Source organism: Rattus norvegicus, chromosome 8, assembly GCF_021556685.1.
Source record: "Rattus norvegicus strain SHRSP/BbbUtx chromosome 8, alternate assembly SHRSP_T2T, whole genome shotgun sequence".
Taxonomy (NCBI): Eukaryota; Metazoa; Chordata; class Mammalia; order Rodentia; family Muridae; genus Rattus; species Rattus norvegicus.
In genome coordinates, this window is record NC_141541.1 from 109,403,297 (window position 1) to 109,430,325 (window position 27,029).

The 27,029-nt window shown below is 46.2% G+C and overlaps 1 protein-coding gene across 1 annotated transcript in view; it reads right to left on the minus strand.

Moving 5' to 3' along the window:
* The window catches only part of Pccb (propionyl-CoA carboxylase subunit beta), a 50,075-nt gene extending 23,422 nt beyond the window's left edge, over positions 1 to 26,653 (minus strand). Inside the window, 6 exon segments of the mRNA NM_017030.2 lie at positions 6,022 to 6,132; positions 15,514 to 15,627; positions 19,261 to 19,317; positions 22,252 to 22,320; positions 23,667 to 23,786; positions 26,460 to 26,653. Of these exon segments, the coding sequence (NP_058726.2) occupies positions 6,022 to 6,132; positions 15,514 to 15,627; positions 19,261 to 19,317; positions 22,252 to 22,320; positions 23,667 to 23,786; positions 26,460 to 26,648 (660 nt within the window). The 5' untranslated portion in view covers positions 26,649 to 26,653.
* Positions 26,654 to 27,029: the final 376 nt, after the last annotated feature.

Consider the following 27,029-nt stretch of genomic DNA (forward strand, 5'->3'; position numbering starts at 1 on the left):
CATACCACCTAACAGTGCCATTCCCTGGGCCAAGCATATACAAACCATCACAAGGATTCTGTACTAAAGAAAAATCTACCTGGGACATTATTGGGCTAAGACCCTGGATGACTCCACTGATTTGGTATCAGTCACCCTGCAGAGAAACTACGGACAGACAGCAGCAGGGACAGCAAATTCATGACATTTAGAAATTAAGCAAAACAAACAAAGAATCAGTATGCTGATGGAGGAATCACAGGAGAAATCGGACATGACCTTGAGACAATGGAAAACCGAAACACACCAAGATTCATAGAGCATACTGAGGGTCAAGAGGGGCCAAACTGGGGGCTGGGGATTTAGCTCAGTGATAGAGCGCTTACCTAGGAAGCGCAAGGCCCTGGGTTCGGTCCCCAGCTCCAAAAAAAAAAAAAAAAAAAAAAAAAAGAGGGGCCAAACTGGAAAAGGCTGCAAAACAGCTTGACATCTGAAGAATGTGGGGGAGGGGGGACACCTGAAGAAAGAAACAAGAAAAACAGAAACCACAAACACAAGAAAACTAAGGGCTAGCGGCTGAACACATCAACGAAATCAGCATGGTTATTTTATTGTTTTTGTTTTACTGTTTTCCAGACAGGGGCATGGTATATCACATTGTCTCATCCAGTCATCCAGTCCAATGCTTACTGTGCAGACCAGGCTGCTGCTGAAGTTGCAGCAATCCTCCTGTCTCAGCATCCTGAGTTCTGAGATTAGTGTGAGCTACTACAACTAGAAGCTAGACTTGATGGGGGCTGGAGAGATGGCTCAGCGGTTAAGAGCACTGGCTGCTCTTCCAGAGGTCCTGAGTTCAATTCCCAGCAACCACACGGTGGCTCACAACCATGTGTAATAGGATCCGATGCCCTCTTCTGGTGTGTCTGAGGACAGTGAAGAGGCAGCTGGCACTGCAGCCTCTGAGGAACTGGGGATTCCTCAGCCCCTGACAATGGTCAGTGTCACAGCTCGGTGGCCTCAGGTGTGACACTCTGGGATTCTTCCAGTTAGCAGAGATGACCCACTGGCTCTATAGCAGTTCACACTTCTGCAGTCTCAGCCTTCTGTCCTCTTCACTCCAACCCCGACTACAGTAAGTGTACGTATGGGGATGGGGGCACGTGTGTGCAGGTACCCACAGAAGACTGACGAGGACATTGGATTCCCTGGAGCTGTAGAACCAAACCAGAATCCTCTGGAAGAGCATTAAGTGCTTTCAACCACATTAACCACGGAGTTTCCCACTCACTCCACACCATTAAGGACAGAAGGAGAAATTGTTTATTGGGCCTCCTGCTGCAGAAGACAGCTTGGGAGGCTGTCTTGTTCCCAAGCAACAGCCTGCTTACCCCTAACCAGAGAAGGGACATTAGCACACATCACAGTAGTCCAACTGATAGACCAGGGTCATCTAGAACTCAACAAAGTTGATAACAGAAAAAAGTCTCAATAATTTGAAATGGTTCTGGCTGAGGCTGAACCTTCAGGAGCCAGTGGTCAGCTCTCCTCATGGTACATTTTTCTCAAGGCATGTATAGGATGCTATAACAGCCAGTGGGGACGTGAGGGCGGTCCAATCGGCTGGCTGGCAGCCAGTCCTTTTGTTCACGGCAGCCGGAATTCTACAACAGTCCAGGTGGGAAATAACAAGCTTGGTCAAAGCAGGGTACTAAGAAGAACTCTGATTATGCTCTGGCTTGTATCCCCCAAGAGAGGCCACTTGGATGCTATGACGTGGGATATGAAGGGAAAATATCAGTCACTGTCTCGTCCCACACGAGCCCTGGAGGGCGGGACTTCCATGTGAAATGGGGAAGGCCAGGGAGAGTAGTGGTAAGAGTGCTTGCTGCCTTAAGAAGGACTTTAGTTAAGATCTCTCGCCCACCTAAAAATGCTGGGTGTGCCTGGGAAGTGTGAGACATTTACTGAGGTTCAAAAGGGAAAAGCAGTTAAGAGAGTGAATCCTGGTGAATATATCCTAGGGCAGCATAGAAAGCAGTATCTGAAGTCAAGATGTGATAAAGTCACTAAGAGATGAGACAGTGGAGGAAAACCTAGAGCAGGTTGTACCATGGATCAAAGAGAGAGAGCTGAGGCCAACAGCTGAGGGATGTTGACTGGACCTAACTTGCAAGGATCTTGGTGATTAGACGTGACCCTGAATAGATAGAACTTTATCTACAAACACACACACACACACACACACACACACACACACACACACACACACATATATATATATGTTTATGTATGTGTTTGTAGTATATATGTGTGTGCATGTGTGTGGGGGATGCACACCTGAGCACACGTGTAAACCAGGAGTTGATGTCAATTGCTTTTCCACCTTGTGTTCTGAGACAGGCTCTCTTATTGGACTGGAGGATGCAGATGTGGCTAGTCTGGCTGGCTAGCACACTTGATGGGCGCCTGCTCTACTCCCCCATGGTAGGACTGAATGGTCAACAGTGCGACTAGAGTTTTATGGGTGTTAGATACCCAAACTCCCGGCCACGTGTATGCACGGCGAGAACTTTACCAATGGAGCCAATTCCCCAGGCCCCTAAAACTGCATTAATTAGATGCAGAGGAAAAGGGTGACGGGCTGGAGAGATGGCTCAGTGGTTAGAGCTACTCTTCCAGAGGACCCAGGTTTGGTTCCTAACATCTACCTTATGGTTCACAACTGCCAGTTAACTCTAGCCTCAAGGGATCCACACGGTGCCCATAGACACGAATAATCAAGACACCCACGCACTTTTAGAAAGGGGTGAGGGATGATGAGAGCGGTTTAGGAAGAACCCCAGCATCCAGAGTGGGAGTGGGCAGCACAGCTCCTGGGGAGAGCATGAGGTGTGCCCAGAGAGTGCTGTCAAGTGCCAGAGAGGCAGGAAGGAAGCCATGAGAAAGGAACGCTGGGTGAGCATTTAGAAGCATACAGAGTGACACATGTTAGTGAACACTTCAGAAACGTGGCTTTGGGGGTCAGGGGAGCCGTTAATTGCCGTGGGAAGGAGAGGAAGTTCAAGCACTAGCCAGATGGGAACCAACAGGGACCTTGAAGATAAAACAGACCTCCATCCAGCTAAGTTAGGTTGGGAGGACCCAGCACCAAGGAGAGGCTGGGGTGATAAGGAAGGAGAAGGGACAGCAGCAGGCTGGTGAGGAGTGAGTTCAGCCATTGCTCATATGTAAGGGGAGAAGGGAAGCAGCCTCAGGTAAAGGAACTGGTTCAGAATGCCAGTCTACAAAGGGCAAAGAAGAGAACTCAGGAGGCCTCCTCCATGCCTCTCTGGCACTTCCCGCACTCTCTGGGCACACCTCGTGGTCTCCCCTTGAAGTGTGCTGTCCACTCCCACTCTGGATGCCGGGATTCTTTCTAAACTGCTCCTCTATCCCCTTTTTAAAAAAATATTTTTTTATTTATTTCTATTATGGTAGCACAAGGGATGTGGGAGCGACATTAAAGCCCACTCCACAAGACAGAACCCATAGTTGACACTGCTTGAGTGACCAAGAACCAGAGACTAAATAGCCCAAGAATCTAGAGGAAAACCAAATACTGTTCTACTAAACTGTAGTGACTAGTTTTGTTCAGTTTAGTAGCCAAGGGAACACAGCAATAAAATGACTCCTAGTGACATTCTCCTATAATCGGTCCCTCACTCCGCCATCAACACAGAAGCCTCCTCCTACGGCAGATGGGAACAAGTACAGGGAGCCACAGCCACACAGAATGCAGAGAGAGAGGGAGGGAGGGAGGAGGAGAGAGAGAGAGAGAGAGAGAGAGAGAGAGAGAGAGAGACCTCCGATCATAGGCCTTAAGCAGGTGTCTCCATCAAATCCCTCCTGCTCAGGGAACCCTGCCAAAGAGGAAGGGGAAGAAAGACTGAGAGTCAGAGGGGATGGGGATGGAGGACGTCAAGGAAACTAAACCTTCTAAGCTCAGCAGGGCCGACCCACATCGAACTCACAGAGACCAGGGCAGCATGCACAGGGCATGCACAGGTCTGCACCAGTCCCAGAGCTAGAAAGGGAATGTGGCCTGGAAAGGGTCCTAGAGCTGAAAAGAGAAGTAAACATGTATCCCATCCCTAACTCAGAAGCTATCTCCTATGATAGCCATTTGTAAATGAAAACTCACTTCTCTCCAAGGCAGTCTGAATAGGGCAGAAAACAGGCTCCTTGTGTCACAATGTTGCTTCAAGGCTTTGTCACTCTCTAATTGATTTCTTATTTTTATTTATTTATCTACTCGGCAGGTCCTTTGCACATATATCATGGCTTCCAGGATTGTGTGCTCACAGGATTATTGAGTGTCTCGACGTCTCTGTTTCTTGTGCCTTTTCTTGGGCTCTTTTTTTTTTCTTCTGTTTGCTTTGCCCTTTTCTGACTTGTTCTTGTATTTTATTATTATTATCTCCTAGACTCCTGTTTATTTTCTAACAAGAGACTGAAAGGGAGGGGAGGAGCAGAGAGAAGGGAGAATGTAAGCAGAATAGATTGTATTTTTTTTTAAAAATGTACTTTCAATAAAGGAAAGAAAAAAGAACAAGAACGCTTTCAGCGGCCACTTGGACTAGCCGGTTGGGTTCTGGAGAGTTGAATTCCAGCTGCTTCGCTGGCCTGAGAACAAAGTGTCCCAGTCAGTCAGTCACGTTCCTTCTAGAATTGCCCTCATACTAAGCAACTGCTATGACTTTTCCCCTCAGTCTTTCTCTGCCATGGCATTACTGCTGAGTTTTTGAACATTAAAAATAAAAAAATCAGGGGTTGGGGATTTAGCTCAGTGGTAGAACGCTTGCCTAGCAAGCACAAGGCCCTGGGTTCGGTCCCCAGCTCTGGAAAAAAAAAAAGAAAGAAAAGAAAAAAAATAAATAAATAAAAAATAAAAAAATCGGGCTGGAGAGATGGCTCAGTGGTTAAGAGCACCCGACTGCTCTTCCAGAGGTCCTGAGTTCAATTCCCAGAAACCACATGGTGGCTCACAACCATCTGTAATGGGATTTGAGGCCCTCTTCTGGTGTGTCTGAAGTCAGCTACAGTGTACTAGTATATAATCAATGAATAATGAATAAAATCTTTTTTTTTTTTTTTTTTTTTTGGAGCTGGGGACCGAACCCAGGGCCTTGCGCTTCCTAGGCAAGCGCTCTACCACTGAGCTAAATCCCCAACCCCCGAATAAAATCTTTAAAAAAAAAAAAAAATCAGCCTTTCTTTCTATCTTAACTGTCACATTAAGGATAGTACCCACATAAAAGTTCAAGAAGAGTCCACCTAGAAATAGTTCATCACAGCTGAGCACTGAGGGCGCACACCTTTGATCACAGCACTCAGGAGGCAGAGGCAGGCTGATCTGAGAGTTCTAGGCCAGCTTGGTCTACATGGTGAGTTCCAGGACAGCCAAGGCTACATAGTGAGGTCCTGTCTGAAAAAAATAACTTCGAACAGTAAAATAAAATGCTGGGTGGTGATGGTGCACACCCTTAATCCAAATAGCAAGGACTACCCAGTAAAACCCTGTCTTGGAAAAAAAAATTAAAATTAAAAGGCAGGCAATATGGTAACATACAACTGAAGGTGGAGATCAAGTTTCCCATCACCAAAAAGGAGAAGTTTCCCATCACAAAGAAGAGAGCAAACCGGTCAAGGCAGAAACACGGGACACCAGGACACTGTTCCCAATAAAACAGACCACAATGGACCCTCCCAAGGGAGCCCTAGTCAGTAAAAGGACATCAGTCTGGGCAAGGTCGAGACCTTCTGATCATGGAAAACCATCTGAAATTCAGATCACAGGTAAAATCTCCCAGCACACCAGCACCGGCTGCTACTGAACCTCATCCATGACAGATCCTGTGCCAAACCTTCCCTCCTCTCACAGCTTATCTCAGCTCCACTGAACTGAGAACTCAGATAAGGACCTAGATCTGGGTCAGACATTCTGTTCATTGCAGATGAGAACTGCAGGACTCTCAGGTCACCAGACAGAAGTGCAGCTCTTACCTTCACCATGAATGTGAAGTCTGTCAGGGCGGGGGAGTAGACGGCCCCACCAGCGCATGGGCCCATGATCAGAGAAATCTGAGGGATGACTCCGGACGCTGTGACATTCCTCTGCCAATACAGAAAAACAAAGAGTCTGGTTATAGAAGTACTCACACAGCTATCTGCAGATAAAGGCAACAATAAAAACAGAAGTCTCGAGGCAACAGATCTAATCAGGAAAGCACTGTCAAAATCATGTGTGCAATTTGTTCCCGTAAGGGAGGAGTGGTTGGCCAGTCCCGCTCTGGAACGAAAAATGTTCCCCTGTCTTGACAGCAGTTCTTCAACGTGGCCACCATGGCGTGAGCTATAGGTCCCAATACTTTTGGGTCCAGTACCCAGCGTGTACAAAGTCACCAGGGAGAAGCAGCCTGTACCCAAGCCACTTGTAGCCCTGACCTCTGCGCTGAGATTGGGTACTGGGAAATGAGGCCACCAAGGCAGGTGCCACTTAAGTGGTGTTCAGCACCTGTTCATCCTCAGGCAAGGCTTGGTGGCTCTGAGGGGAAAAACTACACAGGGGGTTTGTGTGGACAAAGGTGTTATGAAGAGAGGAAAGCCTCAAGCCCTAGGAAGACCAGGACTCGTAAGATGACGCCAATCACTCCTTGCTTTTTCCCTCTTCCTTTCTCCTTCATTCTTGCTGGCTAAGAAAAGAAGGCACCTGCTTGGTACTAAACCCAGTCTCTATAAACCTTGGATACAGCTCATCATGGCACGAAAGCCATCTCTACTCAGAAAAAATAACACATAAGTGGGGCCGTCCAGCTACAGCAGAACCAGGTTTGGAAAACTCCAACACACACACAAAAAAAAGACTGAGAATGGAGAGATTGTCAGTAACAAGTACTCAAGGCTCTAAAAAATGAACTACCTGTGAATAAAACATTTATGCATAAAAAAACTGCTGAGCAAGTCAGAAACCCCAGCTCATGTTTGCAACACCAGTACCTGGGAAGCTGAGGCAGGAGGATTATGCTACAAGTTCTAGGTCATTTGTGGCCAGCTTGGGCTACATAGTGAGTCCAGGGATAGTCTGGGTTACATTCCAAGACCCTATCTCCCAGCTATCTCCAAAAGAAATAAAAAGGAAAAACATAAAGGCTAAGCACTAAAGAAGGTGAAGACACCCGAGACTCTAGCAGTTTTAATTAAGGTTTTGCACCAGTCTAATACCAGGTCCGATGTCTCTTGAGGTGAGAGGAAATGACACCCGACAGCAACTCAAATCCTCAAGAAGCAATTAAGGTCACAAACAACAGATAACCTGTGATTAAAGACCAAATGCTGGAGGCCGGGAAGACGGCTCAGTGGATAACTGCAAACACGAGAACCTGAGTTTAGATTTCCAGAACCCAAAGGCAGATAGAGTCGCTTGCAGGTCCACAGACCCAGCCCTTCTCTAGCAAGATGGGAGGCAGAGGCAGGAGAATTCTCACAAGCTCATGGGCTAGCTACCTTGGAATACACAAAAGGAATAAATGAAATGTCCTGTCTCAAAACAAAGTGACAGGCAAGGACTGACCCCTGGGGCTGCCTTCTGACCTCCACAGGTCACCATACATATGTGCAGCTCTATACATACATACATGCACATACATAAAAATGTATTGCATAAAACTCCCTCTTCTTAATTTGGGACTGGACCAAAAGCTTGACAATTTGAAGCGTTTACTAAATTCAGATCACAGTACCCACATCGGAAACATACAACAGCCTGTAAGTCCAGCTCCTGGGGCTCCTCCACTGTACCCGAGTGGCAGACTCACAGATACACACATACTTAAAGTAATATTTTTAGAAATAAAGAGCAAGTAAAGTAATAATTATAACACTGTATTTGGGCTCATAACTTGAAACACACATACATACACACATACACACATGCAATAAACACACAGACATGCATACACACATGCAATAAACCTGGAAACAATTACTGACTATTTTTTTTAAAAGTTACAATGGGTTGAGATTAATACAAGCAATACACAATAATACACACGTAGAAAAAATATTTATTTTAAGCTACATGATGTGGTGTGCCCAGCACTTGGGAGACAAAGGCTAAGGAGTTCTAAGCTAGCCTAGGCTATAAGACCCTGTTGGGCTTGGGGGAAGGGAAGGAGGAGAAGAAAGAGAAAGAGAAACAACCATTATTTTGTATGCTTACTTATTTTTAATTTTTTAAAATACAGTTTAAAAAAAATCAAACAAGCATGGTAGAGCGTGTTAATACTCACAGAATTCTGAAAGCTGGGACAGAAGATTAGGATTTGAGGCCAATGTAGGTAATGTAAAATGGCCTCCCCCCCCCAACCTCTAAAAAAGTAGAAGGAGAAAGAAAGAAACATGGAGAAATCTTAAAAGTACACTAGAAGTATTTGACATAGGACTATGGGCTTGGGGACTATGGGCTTGGGGACTATGGGCTTGGGGTAGTCTCTCTTGTTGGTGTAAAATTGATTTTGTTTTTTAGATGGAATCTCACACTATGTTGCCCAGGCTAGTCTCAGACTCATTGGCTCCAGTGATCTCCTGATAATTGAAAATGATGCTAGGTGCCCCAGCACACCCCAGCACCCAGACTCACAGGACACAGCAACATGACAGCACAGGAGACAGATGAGGCAGGAAACAACTTCAGCCGCAGGGCTGTCAGAAGCACCTTTCCGGAGCCTGGGCGTCTGGTCAGACACTTTCTGGGTCGAGGAGGAAGAGGCTGGTGAATTTCACATGAGCAGCTACTACCTTTCCGCAGCCATGACAACCACACACTTACAGTGGCAGCTGCCACCTAAGAAGGGCAACGAAAGCCTCATCCTCGTTAGGGTCATGGTTTCTGTTCTGAGGTGCTGGAGGTCCCCACTAGGCAAACACCGTACCACTGTGCCACATCTCCAGCCAGGATGTGTACTCCCACCATTAGCTGTGGCTTCTGAAGGGTCAGCAAGGGAGCAGTCTTCATTCAGTTCTGATGGACTGCTTCCTTATTACAAGGAAAAGGACACTGATCCCACCCTTGCTCTAAGCTTCTAAGACCATCTTTTTTGGTTTGTTTGTTTGTTTGTTTTGAAACAGGGTTTTTTCTATGCAAAAGTTTTGGCAATCCTGGAATTCAATTTGTAGACCAGGCTAGCCTTGAATGTACAGAGATCCGACTGCCTCTGCCTCCTGAGGGCTGGGATTAGAGGTGTGAGCCACCACACCCTGCTTTTCTAGGAACATCCTTATCAAACCGTTGGTTGGACACCAGGCTGGCTAGTATCATCAAACACAACCCACAATCTTGAAGGAGGTGAACTCTGGGCATGTACAAGCTCCTGGCTGGGTTAAGTTGGGAACCCACCTTAAACACCATCACCTCCCATAGCCCAGCACCAAGGGAGCCCAGCAGCAGATCTCACATCTGTCTCTTGACTGCAGGTAGCATGTGACCAGCCAGCCCAGCCGCCTCACAACAGACCACACCCTCAAACTGGGAATTAGAATAAGCATTCCTAAAGGCACTTTTGTCACAGCTCCCAGAAAAGTAAAACAACACAACCACAGAGACACTGAAACTTAAGGGTTCGTATTCAATGCAAAGTTGATGGATTCCACACTCAACAAGCAGAGAGGACTGAAGGAACTGTTTGTAAGTTACCATCCAGCTCATGGGAGGCAGAAAATTCAAAGCCAGCCTCAGTTACACAGTGTGAGGGGGCAAGCCTGGGCTACATAAGACCCTGACTCCAAGGAGAAAAACTTCACCAGATAGAATACTACAAATTCCCACTATTCAACAACAAATTATGTATCATAAAACAGGTGAACAGGTACAGCCATTCACTGGAAAAACAGGATCTGAGGGAAAACAAACCTGAGGCAACCAGTTACCTCATAGGTGATTCCACGAGGCTCCTCCCAGGGACCTAGCAACAGCTTATGTTATCACTGTCACCACCAGGTATGCCAGGTGTGTGTGTGTGTGTGTGTGTGTGTGTGTGTGTGTGTGTGTGTGTGTGTGTGTGTATGTGCCCCACCCCCACGTTCTCTCTCTCCCTCTTCTCTCTACACCCCCCTCTTCTCTGTCCTCACAGCTCTCCCCCATCTGTCTGTCTGTCTGTCTACATGCCCATCTGTCTACCTCTACTGCTTCTCCAGGTCCTCACTCCTCTCCCTTCCCCCAGTCAACCCCCTTATGCCAGATGTGTTGCACATCGTGACTTCTCAGGGCACACCTTGGCATGGGCCTGCCAGGCACCCCTTACTGCATCATATCTCATAGCAAACCCAGACACTGAAATTATTAGTCATAGATGCTACGGCAGCTGTCCTACACGTGTCTGATGGACAAAATAAAATAATAATAAACATAGGAAAAGAACTTAAGATTGTAGATAGAACCCCGGAAGTTACCATGCTGAGTAAAGGAAAACATGAACAAAGACTGGGGAATTGTGGGAAGCCATCAGGCACCAAAAGAAAGGGCCCAGTCAAATACTGGAAGAAATATAACCCCAAACTTCCCGGATTTGATAAAAGACACAAATGTTCACATTTAAGAAGCTCCACAAACTCTGAGGAAGGATGAGCTCACTGACATCGCACGGTGACGCGTTTTAGTCAAACGATGAACCTCCAGCCCAGGAAGGAACCAGAAAGCAGCAGGGCAGACCGGCTTCCCTCTGACCAAGGGATCCCAGTAAGATAAACGGTCAAGCCCGGGAGGCAGCAGGACACAGTTCAAGTGCTTGATGAAAGACCCGTCAGCCAAGAATTCAACATCCAGCAAAGCAAACTTCAAGGAAGGAAGAGCAAGACATTTCCAGATAACAAAGGGTGAGGGAGGTCACCGCAGCTGAGACATCATACAACAAACACAAAAGTCGTTCTTCCGGCTGAAATAAAATGGCACTTGACAGCACAGGAAGCCCTGAGAAAAGAGACACTAGTCACTCTAATGTTCTAGGTAACGAGGAGAATCGGCAAGGCCGCACTTCCGCTGGTGACGCAGCATTCCCGAGATCTGTAAGTTTGTATGGATGTCTTTAAATCTGTCAACGGAGACGTCATGTGCAAAGATGAGCTCCTCAATGACGCAGACATGTAGAAGCATCACGTTCGCACACTGGCGAGGCTAACTTCCTCTCAACCAGTTAAGTTCTTGATTGTAATTCCACAGACAACCACTAAGAAAAAGACACTTTAAAATACAGTGAGGCTGAAGGGACGGCTCAGTGGTTAAGAGCACTGGTTGCTCCTCCAGAGGTCCCAAGTTCAATTCCCAGCAGCCACATGACAGGTTTACAACCATCTGTAACTCTAGATCCAAGATAGGCAAGATCCTCTTCTGGCCCCTACAGACACTGGGCCCGCACTCGATATACAGACGCGCACGCAGGCAAAACACCAGCATGTGTAAAATAAAAACAAAGGCTAGAATTTTTGAAAAATAAAAATATATGGGGCTGTTTATTTAGCTCAGTGGTAGAGCGCTTACCTAGGAAGCGCAAGGCCCTGGGTTCGGTCCCCAGCTCCGAAAAAAAGAACCAAAAAAAAAAAAAATGGCGAAAATTGAAGTGAACTAAAATGACTCAACTCAATACAAAAGGGGGCGGAGCTGTGGCTGGGCACGGAGAGTGGCACGGAGAGTGGGCGTGGCAGGTAGCTACGCCTGGGTATGATGACACAGGCCTGTAAGCTCAGCAGACACAGGAGGACCTAGAGCCAGGCAAGTGTAAGTACACAGAAAGATTTTTCATTAAAATAGGAGGGGATTAGGGGGTAAGGGAGTCCAGAAAGATGTCTCAGGATAAACCTGCTTATTGCCCAACTCCCACCCCAGCATTCCTTTAGTGGAAGAAGAAAATTAATTCTCACAAGTTGCTGTCTGACCTCCATGCATGCATTATGGCATAGAGATGCCCACACACACATAAACATAAGAAGCAAAGAGCCATAAAGGGCGGGGTCTGGGGTTAGGAGCACCTGCTGCTCCTCCAGGGACCCAAGTGCAATTCCAGCACCCAGACCATGCAGCTAACAGCGCCTATTAACTCCAGCTCGAGGGGAACGCACTCACGCACATATATATGCACACACACACGTGCACACAGGCACATGCACACACAAGCACACAACAATTAAAACTGTTTAAAAGCTATAACAAAAGAATCCAGGCACCAAAAATCCATCTCCTAAGAGACTAACAGACTGGACTTTTAAGCAATAACATACATGCTGTTTATAGTTTTACTTTTGACAAAAGAACTCAAAAAAAGTTAAGAATAAGAGATTTTTAAAAAAATTCATGAGAGGAAAACATAGAGCCATGGTGGCTACATGATCAGATAAAGCAACTTTAAAAAGTTATCAAACTCAAAGTTTTCACGTATGGGCCGGGCACAGTGGTCCATGTCTTTAATCCCTGAGAGGTTGAGGCAGACAAATCTCTGTGAGTTCGAAGCTAACCTGGTCTGCACAGTAAGTTCCAGAATAGCTAGGGCTGTATACAGAGATCCTCAAAAACTAACTAACTAACTAAATAAATAAATACATCTTTAAAAAAAAAAAGAAGACGAAGAGGCATCTCTGATCATCACCACATACCTGGTTCTTTCCCCCTTAGTGTCTGACAGGGTTTTGGTTCTTATGTTTTAAGGCTTTTTCTGATTTATCAATTTGAGGACTCTGTTAGTTGTAGCCATTTTAAACTTTTTCTTGATTTTTTCAATTACATAGGGGGTTGGGGATTTAGCTCAGTGGTAGAGCGCTTGCCTAGCAAGCACAAGGCCCTGGGTTCGGTCCCCAGCTCCGGAAAAAAAAAAAAAAAAAGAATCAATTACATAGATCTTTTTTTAAAAAATTTCATTTACTTCTGCTGTGTTTCCCTTGCTTGGGTACAGGCCATGGAGCATGTTGTAGTCTAGGACAACTTTCAATGGCCCAGTCTCTCCTTCTACCATGTGAGTCCTAAGTGTTCGTGCTTGGTGGCAAGGCCTTTACCTGACAGCTGCCTTTCTGGACTTTTTTTTTTTTTTTTCCGGAGCTGAAGACCAAACCAAGGGCCTTGTGCTTGCTAGGCAAGCGCTCTACCACTGAGCTAAATCCTCAACCCCCCTGGACTTTTGCTATTCATTTTTATAACATATATTTTCTATGTGTACACTGTAGCTGTCTTCAGACACACCAGAAGAAGGCATCAGATCCCATTACAGATGGTTGTGAGCCACCATGTGGTTGCTGGGAATTGAACTCAGGACCTCTGGAAGAGCAGTCAGTGCTCTTAACCACTGAGCCATCTCTCCAGCCCCGAGACGCCTCTTCAAATAATGGACAGCAGATAGAGAGTTAAGAGCAGATTGACCACTATAAAACAATACATAACTAATTTCCCAAGAGGCCATTGAACAGACGACATATCCTCAAGCTGGGCATGGGGGCTCATGCCTGAAAGCCCAACACTTGGGCTTGAGACTGAGGCAGGAAGCTAAGTTCAAGGCCCGTCTTAGCTGAATCTGTGACCCGTGAAAGCATTTGGTTCCCAAGTTCAGAGCCCCAGGTAATGATTCTACAACTACAGAAATGTATGAGGTTTAATACACTGAGCTGCATGCCACAATGGGTGGATTTCTCGGTTTTTAAGTTAAACTTCAATAAAGGTTGGGGTTTTGTTTGCTTGTTTCTTTTTAATGTCAAGGTCAGGTTAGGAACAGTGGCATAAGTCTTTAATCCTAGAATGTGGAAGGGACAGAGGGGGATGTCTCTGTGAGTTCAGGACCAGTCTAGCCTATAAAAGCTCCAGGTCAACATGGGAACTACAGAGTGAGACCCAGTCCAAAAGAAAGTCTTAACACTTTAAACTAAGATCATGAGAAACAAAGAGTACAGAACAGCCCCAAATTAAAGGAAGAAAATAAAGAGGTATGACAATTGGGTTCATTGCAGGTCAGGAACAAAAGCTGAGGAAGGAAAGAGAGGGGAAGGGAGAGGTAGAGGAAGAGGAGGAGAGAAAAGGGGTACAGGGGGCAGGAGGGGAGGGAGAGTAAAGGAGAGAAGAGGAGAATGGGGGAAGGGGAGGAAAAGAGAAGGAAAGGAAGCCATGAAGGGTTTATTAAGGCCACTAGATAAAGACTATGGATATTAACAACAGGTCGATGTTATATCTCCTTTTACATTTATATTCTGGTTAATGATCCCCAGAAATACACAGTAAAGGACTTAAGAGCTAAAGGAAGTAAAAATGACATCAATTTGCCCTCAACTGTTTCAGAACAATGTAACATGTAAGTATGTATTTCTAGAGAGAAGGATACACTGAGTGGAGGTAGCCCATCTGGTCAAAGGGCACAGGGGAGATCTTAGAAATTGTTTCATGTTTCCCACAAGGTCTGAAATTACATCACAATTAAAAGTTACCAGAAAGTAACAATGCAGTACCAAAGAATGGCAAGGTCCTATGACAAGCAGGTGCTGCAAGCAATCCATTCAACACCACAGATCTCAAAGGTGCTAAGGCCAGGCTCCTGGAAACAGCAGCAGCTTAGCATATATCGCATGATATCCCCAAACCCAGCCACACTCTAAAACATGGCCACGTCTCTGGGGGCCTCTTTTTCCCCTATATAACAGACATGGTTTCCAAACCATGAGAGGCGAAGACCTTCCAGACCTCCCTGTACTGAACAAGCAACCACAGAACTTGGGAGGAGAGATTAAAAAGCTTGTTTGGAACATCCAAAAATTGGGTAGCTCTTCAAGTAACGCGCATACACGCACAATTTACTGAGGATCTCACACACACAAACATTTCAAAGGATCGTGAAGGGCAGTGACCAGGGACAAGATATTTGTCCTTCTGAAGGGGTGGGATGGACTAGAAACTGCCTGTTTCCTCTCTCTCTCTCCTATCAGACTGCCATTCCCGTCTCCCTCATCAGATATCTCATGTGTCAGATAGTGTAGGTATCCAAAATGATGTCCTCCAAGAGTTTCTGACAATGAGATCTGAAAAGATTTCTTTCTTCTTTGTATTAATGTTTAAACTTTGTATAATAAATAGTCCCTAATGTTTAAAAAAAAAGTAAAGAGTACTTTTTAAAAAAAAAAAAACTTAATTCTAGCTAATCAGTTTACTTTAACATTCCTTACCATATCTCTCTCATAAAAAGATAGATGATAGATAGATAGATAGATAGATAGATAGATAGATAGATAGATAGATAGAAGAAAACATTTCCAAGTTCTTTCTCCTCATGAATGACCTTGAACTAATTATTTATCCAACATCTGGCCCTCTCTCAAGAACAAGAAGCAGGCTTTGCAGCTCACCTGGCCAGTCATCCAACCTTCATCCCACCCACTGTGGCAGTGACAGAGATGACTGAGTGGCATAGGGCAGAGGACAATGTTGGGGGACGGGCACCAGCACACACTCACAGACAACTCTGTTCATAGGTTTCTCACCAGGAAGATGTCTGCATAGCCAGCCAAGGACTCCACCCCCTCCTGGATTCTGGCGCCCCCGGAGTCATTGAGTCCGATCACTGGAGCCCCCACTGTTATGGCCTGGTCCATGATCTAAAATGGTATAGAAAAATTTCATGAGACATCTGCTCTGGTTACCAAAAACAGCAATGACAAAACCCCTTGCTGGGCCAAGGAGACGGCTTACATCTTGGTGAGTGAAAGCGTCACCAGACTAATGGGGCACATCCTGTGCCCTGACAAGTCAAGTCCAACTGTCCATCCCCAATAACCCATGAAAGGAGTCAAATGAACAGTGAAAAGCAGAAAAGGGAGATTTATTCAGTGTCACCACACAGGGAAGAAGGACGAAAGGATCCAGAATCCACCAACCCTAAGTCATCTAGGGGTCCTGGCAAGGTATGGTTACCCCCCCCCACACACACACACAGCTTTCCTACAAGGTCATCTGATGAGCTGTGAATCGTTCTCCAGTGTTGTAGGATATCCACAAGAGAAGACTGCTCGGACATGGGTTTAAGCCAACAGAAGGTCTTTATGTTGACTGTACTAGGTGTTCAGGATCCCAGGGTAGCCCTGAGCCTTTCTCAAGGTGAACCACATTCTGGGTTGACATGCTTCAGTTAACAAGAACATTTAGCCTGAAGCTGAACTACAAAAGGCAAAAAGCAAGGTTAGGACATTTAGAGATTTTTCCAGTACGACGGACTTTGATAGATTAGGTCTGTTTTCATTTTTTGGCAGGTGGTGCTGTCTATGTGCTGAGTTTTACAACCTGAATGACACTCCCATCATGGAGTCAGTTGTGCTAGGGTCTGAGGCTTGCTACACCAGGAGACAAGTCCTCCTCTGGATGCCTCCAGGGTTTCAGCCATGTCTCTCCCTGCAGGAGATACACAGGAAGTTTACATTTCATGCAGCCCATTCTTCCAACAGCTCAGTAGCCAAAGAGGGGTGCGTGGGTGTCTCTTCTTATCAGTGGTCCTGTAACCTTCCTAATGCTGAGATCCTTTAATGCTGGCCCATATATTAACCTGGGCCAGGCCCGCTCTGACAGATTTTCCTCCTGGGTCAACAGTTCTGACAGCTTCATGTGCGGCATCCCTTAGATTGTTAGTGAAGCCCATTTACTTCATTATGTCACGTAACCATTACACCCGAAGCAGTAAAAAAGGAAAACCGGGAAGGTTTAAAGGTAATTGGCTAGCCCGGCCATGAAAGTACATGTCTTTAATCCCAGCACTTGGGAGGCAGAGGCAGGCAGAGCTCTGAGTTCGAATCCAGCCTGGTCTATGGAGCAAGTTCCAGGACAGCCAGGGCTGCACAGAGAAACCCTGTCTCAAAAGATAAAAATAAAAATGAGTAAAAATGGGAATTTGGTAAAGGTCTCTAGAGTAACACATGTCTAAAATCCAGGTAGCTTCATTACAGAGGAAAATTTACCCAGCTATTTTTTTTTTTGGTTCTTTTTTTCGGAGCTGGGGACCGAACCCAGGGCCTTGCACTTCCTAGGCAAGCACTCTACCACTGAGCTAAATCCCCAACCCCTTTACCCGGCTATTAATAATTCAATATTACTTCCAAAATTCTCTGAGCACCGACGATGCTAGCATGACTCCTCGGACCATCTCTGTCTAGTAGGCTGTGTCTGGGGAGCTTTCCTTGTTTGGTTGGCTGCTTGAGGTTCTGTTTGTGCTCGAGTTTCTTCTTCAGCCGAATTCGGAATTGACTCCAAGATCTGCTCACGTTAGGCACGTATCCTATCACAGAGCTCAAAGCTCAGTCCTCCAGAGTGGTTTTAAAATACCTTCATGCATGGGCTGGAGAGATGGCTCAGTGGTTAAGAGCACCAGCTCTTGGCAAAAGCCCCCAATTCAGTTCCTAGAATCCACAGGGCAGTTCACAACCATCTGTAACTCTGGTTCTAGAGGATGCAACATCCTCTTCTGGCCTCTGCAGGCACCAGGCACACGCAGTACATAGACATACATACCAGCAAAAATAACTCCTTTCCATAAAAACACTACTGTTACTTCATGCAATCTTTGTACTGTTTGTTACATTTTAGCACCTGGACTCTGCCTACATCTTTTCTTGGGATTCCCAGAATCTCACAGTGGCTGTGAATGCATGCATGATCTACAAACTTACGTTAGAAAAAGTTTATATTTTCACCCATATGAACTACATACAGACAGTGTCTAACGCTTCCTCTGCTTATGAACTCACAACTGTGCCTTTGCCATTATAGAAACCAGAAGCTTCTGCTACATGAAAATTGCTGAGCTCCAGAATTTTCTCACTCGAGCCTTGTTTGAATTATACCAGTAAAAAGAGTCTTGGCTAAGTCTCGTTATTTAATGCACTAATAAGTACATATATTAATGAGCCAGACAGTGGTATACGCCTTCAATCCCAGCATTCGGGAGGCAGAGGTAGGTCGACTGACTTAATGCCGCTTGTGTTATGATGTTAATTTTGGTTCCCCAAAACCCCACTAACACTAGTGTCTGCGCTGACGACACCTAGAGACCCTGCCCCCAGTTGGCTCCGATTGGTAAATAAACATGCCAGCAGCCAATGGCTGGGCAGGACAGAGGTGGAACCTTTAGGGTCCCTGGGGTTGGGAGAGAGAAAGGAGGAGAATCTCCTTGACAGGGGCCTAGGATGGACCAGTCCTGTAAGAACTCAGGTAGGTGGCTCAGTGGCCACTTCCCCAACTGGGGGTCTGGAGTAGCAGAGATGAAATACAGATTTTAAAGGATGTTAACTCCAGAATACCAGAGGGGACTGTTTGCTAGCAGCAGGAAGGATTAGAAGTACCCAGCCTTTAATCCAGCCAAGACATAGCAAAATTAACTGGCGCTCACATTCGTCTATGCATCTTTCATTTACGAATCCAGAGAGCTCCTGGGAGGGTCCAGCTTGTATGCTACCCACCAGGAGCTAAAATGGTTAATTAATTTGTAGTTACAATGGACTCTGGGTTTGAGGCCAGCTTTGTTTACAGAGTAAGTTTCAGAACAGCCCAGACTACACAAAGAAACCCTTTCTTAAAATAATAACAACAACATATATTACAGATGTGTTTTTTAATTCTTTCACTCCTCACAGGCAGAGGCTGAGGAGAATGTTGACTGCCTTCCTCCATCACCCTCAATCTTATTTTTGAGACAGGGTCTCTCAATGAACCCAAAGCTTGCTGTTCTAGCTACGCTGGCCGGCAAACTTCCAGGATCTGCCTGTCCCCCAAAAGCTGGAGTTACAAGCACTTGTGGTCACACTGGGGTTTTATGTAAGAGCTGGGGATTTGAACTCGGGTCCTTCTGTTTTCACACCAAGCACTCATACCCACTGTACCATCTCTCCAGCCCCTCAAGCCTTGTAATCTTAGATGTTATTTGCACATGGAGAAAGGTGGGGCTTGCCAGGAGGGCAGGTTCACACATAAAATCCCAGCACTCGGGCAGAGGAAGGAAGGCAGGGAGCTAAGGAAAGAGGGGGTTTGGAGAAGAGAACAGAATGGACAGAATGAATGTGGGTGTAGACCTTACCATGGTCATGCGGACAGTACATAAAACCTTTAAGAAATGAGCCGTCTCTCTGGCTGGTGTCGCGTCTGCTACAGACCTACTCTAGCTCCACTCTCTGCACCCCCAGAATACTCAGCGTGGGCCACAGAAGCTGGTGAAAGCAGTGGGTTTATTCTCGACAGTAAACACTTACTTTGCAGATCTTCTGAGCATGTGCGCCTGACAGACTGCCTCCAAAAACTGTAAAATCCTGAAAAGAAAAACAATTAAAGCAGCAATGAAACCATAATGACGAGGCAGAGTGGAAGACCTGATGGGGAGACACGGGAAACTCACACTGCTAAAGGCACTTCAGATGTTCAAAAAACTAGAAAGAAAAAAGCCTCTAACTCATAGATTATTCCCTAAGGTAGTTAATAAAATAGCTTAAAGGGAGTTCGTGGAGGACTGGGGTCAAAAGACTTAGTCTTTGTTCTACGAAAATGACTCAGAGCTCTGTACAATTAACCCTGCTAGAGTCTACAGAGTCAGACAAACGCTGCCGCTTCTAGGAAGTATGGATTCTGGAAAAGGGAGAGGAAGACGAAAGGCAACCAGAGTCCTGCAGCCCCTCCCAGTCCCTGTGTCTGAAAACTTCACACTAGGGGTGTCTGATAAGCATGAAGATGATAGCAGTAGGCTAGCCCAGGGATAGCAGCAGGCTAGCCCAGGGGAACTAGAATTACAAGGATACCACATGATTGAGAGGGAGGAAGGAAGGAAGGAAGGAAGGAAGGAAGGAAGAAAACACCTGCAGAGGAGACACCAAGGAGGAACAAGGATGGGGGTCGGGTAGACATAAATCAGGAGTAAGCCTGTGTTAGAACTCAGGGAGCTCTTCACCTTAAGAGGGGAAAAGCTATTCCTATAAAAACAAAAACAAGAACAAAACAAACCAATTGTGCCAGAGACATCCAGACTCAGGGTCACTGGTCTGAAAGAAAGCAAACGTAAGGATGAAAACCAGAGATCAGAAGCCATAGAAGCAGGGGAAGGGGGATAGGATGGGGGTTTCCAGAGGGGAAACTGGGAAAGGGGATAACATTTGGAATGTAAATAAATAAAAATCCAATTTAAAAAGAAGAAGGAGGGGAGGAGGGGGAGAGGGAGAAGGAGAAGGAGAAGGAGGAGGAGCAGCAGCAGCAGCAGCAGCAGCAGCCTTGAGTACTAAATCCACCCAGAGGGCTCCTCCTTCTCCATAGAGCATGCTGACAGCCAGTACCCAAGGGAAGGAGGACACATTTCTGGAAAAACAGAAACACCCCAGAAAACCTACCTGTGTCTGTATCCTGGGGATCACAATGAAGAAGCTGGCTCATTGCCCCCTAAGTCTGGTACCCAGCCTCTTTTGAATGTCCATTTTCCCTAATCAGGTCCTCAAACTTTCCAGGTTGGCTCCTCTGTGGTCCAAAGCATTTTCCTGGAGCCTCTCTTACCCTGTCTGTGTGGTTTCCTGTGTTGCCCCATTCTACCTATAAATTGGTATTTTCTTTTTTTTTTTTTTTTTTTTTTTTTTTTTGGTTCTTTTTTTCGGAGCTAGGGACCGAACCCAGGGCCTTGCGCTTCCTAGGTAAGCGCTCTACCACTGAGCTAAATCCCCAGCCCCAAATTGGCATTTTCACAATGAGAGCCCTGTCTTCACCATCGCCAACTCCCTTCCTCTCTTCTACTTACTCCAGGAGCAGAGACGGTGCTCAAAAATACCAAAATTATGATAAGTCTGAATTTCTGTACTGGCTATCAGTAGGCAGACACGGCCAGAGAACTCTATTGGTCCTATCATTTCTACGCTGCCTTCTTTATGAATGTGTGCCCAGCTCTTAAACACTGAAAGGAAATAATGTGAACTTCAACATTTGGCCGACCCAAATAGAAAAATCTATTATGAAATAGCCCAAGATACATCCTGTTTCTACCGCTGTGTTAACAGAGTAACACAAACTCATGACTTAAGACAACATGGGGCCTCACTGGGCTACAACCAAGGTCAATGTGTCTGGGACCTCTGAAGAGGTTTCAAGGGCAGTCTGTTCATCTTTTCTAAACCTCTAGAGATGGTGCCCATTGCTGCTTTCAGGATTCTTCTCTATTTTCTAAGGCAGAGACAACAGGTGGAGGAGTCCTCTCTTCCACTTTTAAAGACCCTCATGATTACATTTGACCACCTGGGTAACCCAAGCCATTCTATCATAAGGTCAATCAGAATCTTCACTCTTCTTTACCGTGTCATAGCACACAGCTTCTAGAGGTTAAAACTTTGGACATGAAGGGCTAAAGAGACGGCTGTTAGGAAAATTGGCTACTCTTCCAAAGGATCCAGGTTTGATTCCTAACACCCACTTGGTGTTCATAACCATCTGCAGGTTAACTCTAGATCCAGAGAATTCTGATGCCCTCTTCTGGCATACACATGGTGCAAAGACATATTGGCAAGCAAAACACCCATACATATAAAATACTAATTTTCAAAAACAACAATTTGTACATTACATACATCCTTGTAGGGTTCTGCCTACAAGGTCCAACTCAGGTCTCACTATGCACCAGTTTCATCACTTTTGATGGAACCTCCCAAAATGTATTTGGATATTTTCAAAGAGGTCCAGAGCTCAGGGACCCATGCTTTTAAGAATCAATTTCATCTGCTCAGGCCGTCCCTGGATCCTCCATGCAGACCAGAACCCTGTGCCCCACAGCCATACAACACAGTCAGAAGAATCAACTCATTCTTTGAAGTACTTCACACAAGCCTACTGCCCTGCAAAGGCCTCTTCCTTCCTAAGAAGAAAACGGCATTAGGACTACATACGAGGCTGGAGAGATGGCTCAGTGGTTAAGAGCACTGACTGCTCTTCCAGAGGTCCTGAGTTCAATTCCCGGCAACCACATGGTGGCTCACAACCATCTGTAATGGGATCTGATGCCCTCTTCTGGTGTGTCTGAGGACAGCGACAGTGTACTTATATACATAAAATTAATAAATAAATCTTTAAAAAGATAGACTATGTATGAATACAAAACAAAACAAATCTGTCATGTGCCCCAAACTATAAGCAAGACTTTTATTTCCCCAAATTGTGTTTCACATAATTTGGTCCTGGCTCTACCTTCTAGGTGAGCTTCACTTACTGAAGTTTGGACATACCTGACTGAAGACATAAACCAATCGTCCGTTGATTCTGCCCCGTCCAGTGACCACACTATCTCCAGGAAACTATCAGAGAGATGGAAAAATAAAGGTTAAAAAAAAACCCAACCCAAATACTTCTTTTTTCATGACAGGTTTCTTTATGTAATTCTGGCTGTCCTAAAACTAGCTCTGTGCACCGGGCTGGCCTCGAACTCACAGAGATCTGACTGCCTCTCCCTCCCAGGAGCTGGGATTTAAGGCATGAGCCACCACCACCATGCCCAAATGCTTCTTATAGTCAAGTTGGCATGATGTCTTAGTGAAAAGAGTTTCTAAGGTTTGGCTTGAAGAAGAGTCAAACTAAAAACCAAAGTTTGGTTTAGTCCCAGTACACCAATAAATAGATAGATAGAGAGAGATAGACAGACAGACAGACAGACAGGCAAAATAACTACAAGAGGGCCTCCCAGCCATTGACTCTTGAGATGAGCACATAAGGAAGCATAGCAGAGCTTTGAATGGTGGCACATGCCTGGAATCCCAGCAAAAACTAAGAAGGGAGACTCATTATAAGTTTGAGGCCATCCTTGGCTACATAGTAACATCCAGAGAGAGAGGGGGCAGGGAGAGAGAGAGTATGTGTATACTTGATAGCAGCTCTCCCAAAGTCACACATTCCCACCCAAACCCACTGTTTTTCATGGAAACTCAGCATCGGCATGTCGATAATGACTCAGATAGAGACTGCTGAGTTAATCCAAAGAGCTCCATGCACCCATGGGAAACAGTCTGGTCTTACTGACCTCGTAGACTCAGAGGTGCAGGGTGTATGTGGCACATGTCTGTGATTCCACTCAGGAGGCTAAGGCCAAGAGGTACATGAGTTCAAGGCCAGCCTGGGCTATGTAAAGATCTAAGGTAGTCTGTGACATGGTCAGACAAATTGAAAAAAAAAAAATAAACAATAAAAACACCTAAACAGGGGTTGGGGATTTAGCTCAGTGGTAGAGCGCTTGCCTAGCGAGCGCAAGGCCCTAGGTTCGGTCCCCAGCTCCGGGGCGGGGGGGCGGGGGCACCTAAACATAGGCTCAAACTTAAGACGTATCAAAAGCAACAACTAGCCTGCATTTGGATGAGGGCCTGGTTCTCGGAACCCACCTGAATGATCCTTCTTCCAAACCTGTCATTCTGTATGATGGGGAATAGAACCTGCAACCTTGGGAACTGAACCTGTGTGGCACTGCAGAGAATAAACAGCCACCCGCAGTCATCTGCAGACCAAGCTGAAGCTAGGAGAGAACCCAATGGCCCCCTCAGTACTTCTCCAGTGAGCCTGAGATAAAAGCGATATGGACTCTTTGCTGTGGTGGGAGGGAAGGCCAGCAAGCCACGGGAAGCGCTCACACCACAGCTAGAACGCATAAAGATACCTTATTCTTCTCGGCAGCCATTCCGAAGTCGGCACACCTGTGTTCCACAAACATGTCGCTCTCCAGGAAGCTGCCAGGATCCAGCAGGAGACTGATCCGCTCCCTGGCTGTCAGCTTTCCCTACAACACAGGGATCCGTTGGTGACGTCACCACAGACCAAGTTAACAGGCAGGTAAAATGCACTGGCAGGAATGTCAGGGCACAGGCTTTTCACCTTTGCCCCAATGCAAAAGGCTCCATTCTATCTGTTCTCGCCCGAGGTAGACAGGCACTAGTGATAGACTGTTTCAGCCAGGACAGCAGGGTAGATGAGACGCTCCAGGAGCCATTTGCCTGTGGAAGGAAACCCAAGGAGGAGGGAAGAAACTGAGGCAGGCTCAATGAGGGTAAGAGGTTTGTAGGCTCCTTTCAGAGAAGCATACTTCAGCCAGGCACAACCCCTTCCCTCCAGCGCTCAGCCTCCACCTCAGGGCACTAATGGGTTCTGCCTTCAGAAGGGCTTGCTCTTCTTCTATCTTAAGTGGGATCTCCACTTAAAGACACACTAACTGACAAAGCTAAGATCCCATAGCAGGGATCTGTGGAGGGATGGGGAAAGTACAGAGTGCTGGAGAGGTTCTTGAGGTTAAAAGAAAATGGCTAGAGATACAGTTCGAGTGGTAAAGGACTTGCCTACTGTGTGCAAAAGCACTGGGTTCAATCCCCAGTACCACATATACTGCTTATGGTAGTGAATGCCTGTAATCCCAGAGCTGGGGAGTGGGTGGGTGGGGGAGGGGTTGGTTAGAAGCAGAGGGATCAGAAATTCAGCATCGGGCTGGAGATTCAGCACTGATCTTCCAAAGGTCCTGAGTTCAATTCCCAGCAACCACATGGTAGTTCACAACCATCTGTAATGGAACCCAATGCCCTCTTCTGGCATGTCTGAAGAGAACAGTGTATTCACATACATAAAATAAATATGTTTTTAAAAGTTCAGCATCAACCTTGGCTGCAAAGAAAAGTCTAGGCCAATCGGGGTTGCATGAGACCCTAATTTAAAAATTAAATATTCCTTTCAGAAGAAGTTGAAGCCTCAATCTACCAAGAGCCTCCATGCCTGAGACTCCCAAAACCTCAAATCTGTAAATTCCTACTGTGTCAAGAAAGCAACACATAGACACCAGTAAACAAACAAAACTTTTTAAAACTTTAAATTAGTTATTCTAAGAAAATAGGGAAAGCCAATGATTATGGAAAACAAACTTCTGTTTACTTCTAGGAGAAACAATCTAACAATTATGTAGATTGATAGATAGATAGATAGATAGATAGGCAGATAGACAGACAGATTGATAACTTTCTGGTCCTCTTTTAGGACATCTGACTCACGGACATAGAGAAAACTGTTCTTAAAGGGAACACAAAGTCAGCCTCCCACTAAATATGCTCTGACTGCAGAAACCCGCTCTGAAGGCCTTAATATAAGCGCATCAGGATCTACCGGGGAGGAATAGGTAACGGTGCCTCAAGAGAGAGGTTACGGGAGCAGTTGACAGGTTTTCCCAGGAGCCCCTCAGCAGGACCCCAAGTGGGGCTCATGGTTCACCACAAACCTTTCAAGCACACATACACTCCTAAGTGTCAAGAGGACTAGTTATCCTTGAGCATTTTCAGATGTAACTCAGGACATCTGAATCAACATTTGACCTAGACTTAAGACCCAGATTTTCACACTTTTGAGTAGGACTTCTTTTTTTTTTTTTGTTTTGTTTTGTTCTTTTTTTCGGAGCTGGGGACCGAACCCAGGGCCTTGCGCTTCCTAGGCAAGCGCTCTACCACTGAGCTAAATCCCCAATCCCTTGAGTAGGACTTCTATGCCCTTCACGTGGAGTCCTTCCCTCAGGGCACCTTCCTGTTAACTCATCCAGTTCTTCTGTCAGGACTCACACATGAGTCAAGGATACATTGGGCAAGTCTGGCTTCAAGTCTAGGGTCACGTCTTCCAGCTTGTTTTTTCTGCTGCTAAATGACCTCTCCAGAGAAGCTCAAAAGTGATTCAGTGCCTCGGCTGTTAGCCGAGTAGCCTGAGAGTTTATACAAAGTCCACCTGCTTCCTACGCAGCAGATCCATACAGGGAACTCCCAAGAGGCCGAACTGACTTCCTCGGGCACAGGCATCGCAAGTCCCCGGCATGCACGGAGACCCCATCCCAGATTAATGCGAACGCAAGCAGGTTTTTTCTAATACTTCGTGCTTCCTTCCCCGTGAAGGGAGAGAAAACAAAACAAAAACAAAAACAAAAAAAACAAAAACAAAAACAAAACAAAAAAACAAACCACCCGGTCCCCAGCTCCGAAAAAAAAAAACAAAAACAAAAACAAAAACAAACCACCTGCCATAAACTCTGGCAGCGGGAGAACAATCTGATCTTTTTAAATCAGAGCCTGTGGACAACTAGTGAAGCAATCTTAATCTAACACGATGTGAAAGGCATTGTTCTGCTTAAGATGCTTTTTAAAAACCAGCTTCCGAAAAGTTCACAGCTGCTAAGTGGGGCGCAGCGGAGACCGGTCATACGCATCCATGCGATCAATGCCCACCACCACCATCTGGGAACCTCCCTAAGGGTGCAGATGCTCGCCCTTGTCTACTGACACCCGAGGGGGCTCAAGGTTCTCCAGGTGAAAGTTCTCGCCCCGCCCCTCCCAGGTACCGCGCCTATTGGCTGGGAGGCTCTGGGGCCGCGAGCCCGGCGCGCTGTGATAGGTCGCGAGCGGAGGGGCGGGATGCGCTGGCTCCCCGGACTCACTCGCTTGTGCTGTGCGTCGATGCGTCGCTGGCCTCCTCCCAGCAGCGCGGCATGGCGCTTGTTTTCGATGCGCTCATTAACTGAGACCGGCTGGCTGCAAAGGCTGCGGATTGTGGTGCCGAGGCCGCAGTTCAAAACTCTGAGCCTCGTTCCAGCTGCCATCGCCCGAATCCGAATCACCGCCGCCATTTTTTAACTCTGCCAGCGTGCCGCCCCACCTCAGGACGCATGCGCAGAGAGCGTAGCCATAGCGGGTCTGCGCCTGCGTGTCGTCGCTGGACCCAGAGCTCCTAGCAGTCACAGGCTTACTTACACTCAGGCTCAAGGCGGTCCTGTGTGGGTATGCTGGTAAATACCTGCCTCTCAGATCTGTGCCTGTGTGACTACACAGGACAAGGACTTCATTCCTTGCTCTGCGTTAGCCATCTAAACCCCGGGCTTCGTCGACCTACGTCCCCCCAAAATGAGTAGATAATGAGTTCTAACCAACTTTTATCAAACGCTGTGCCAGGTTTTGCTCTTGCAACATGACTTGAAATAATTCACATCCAGATTTCACAATGAGATACA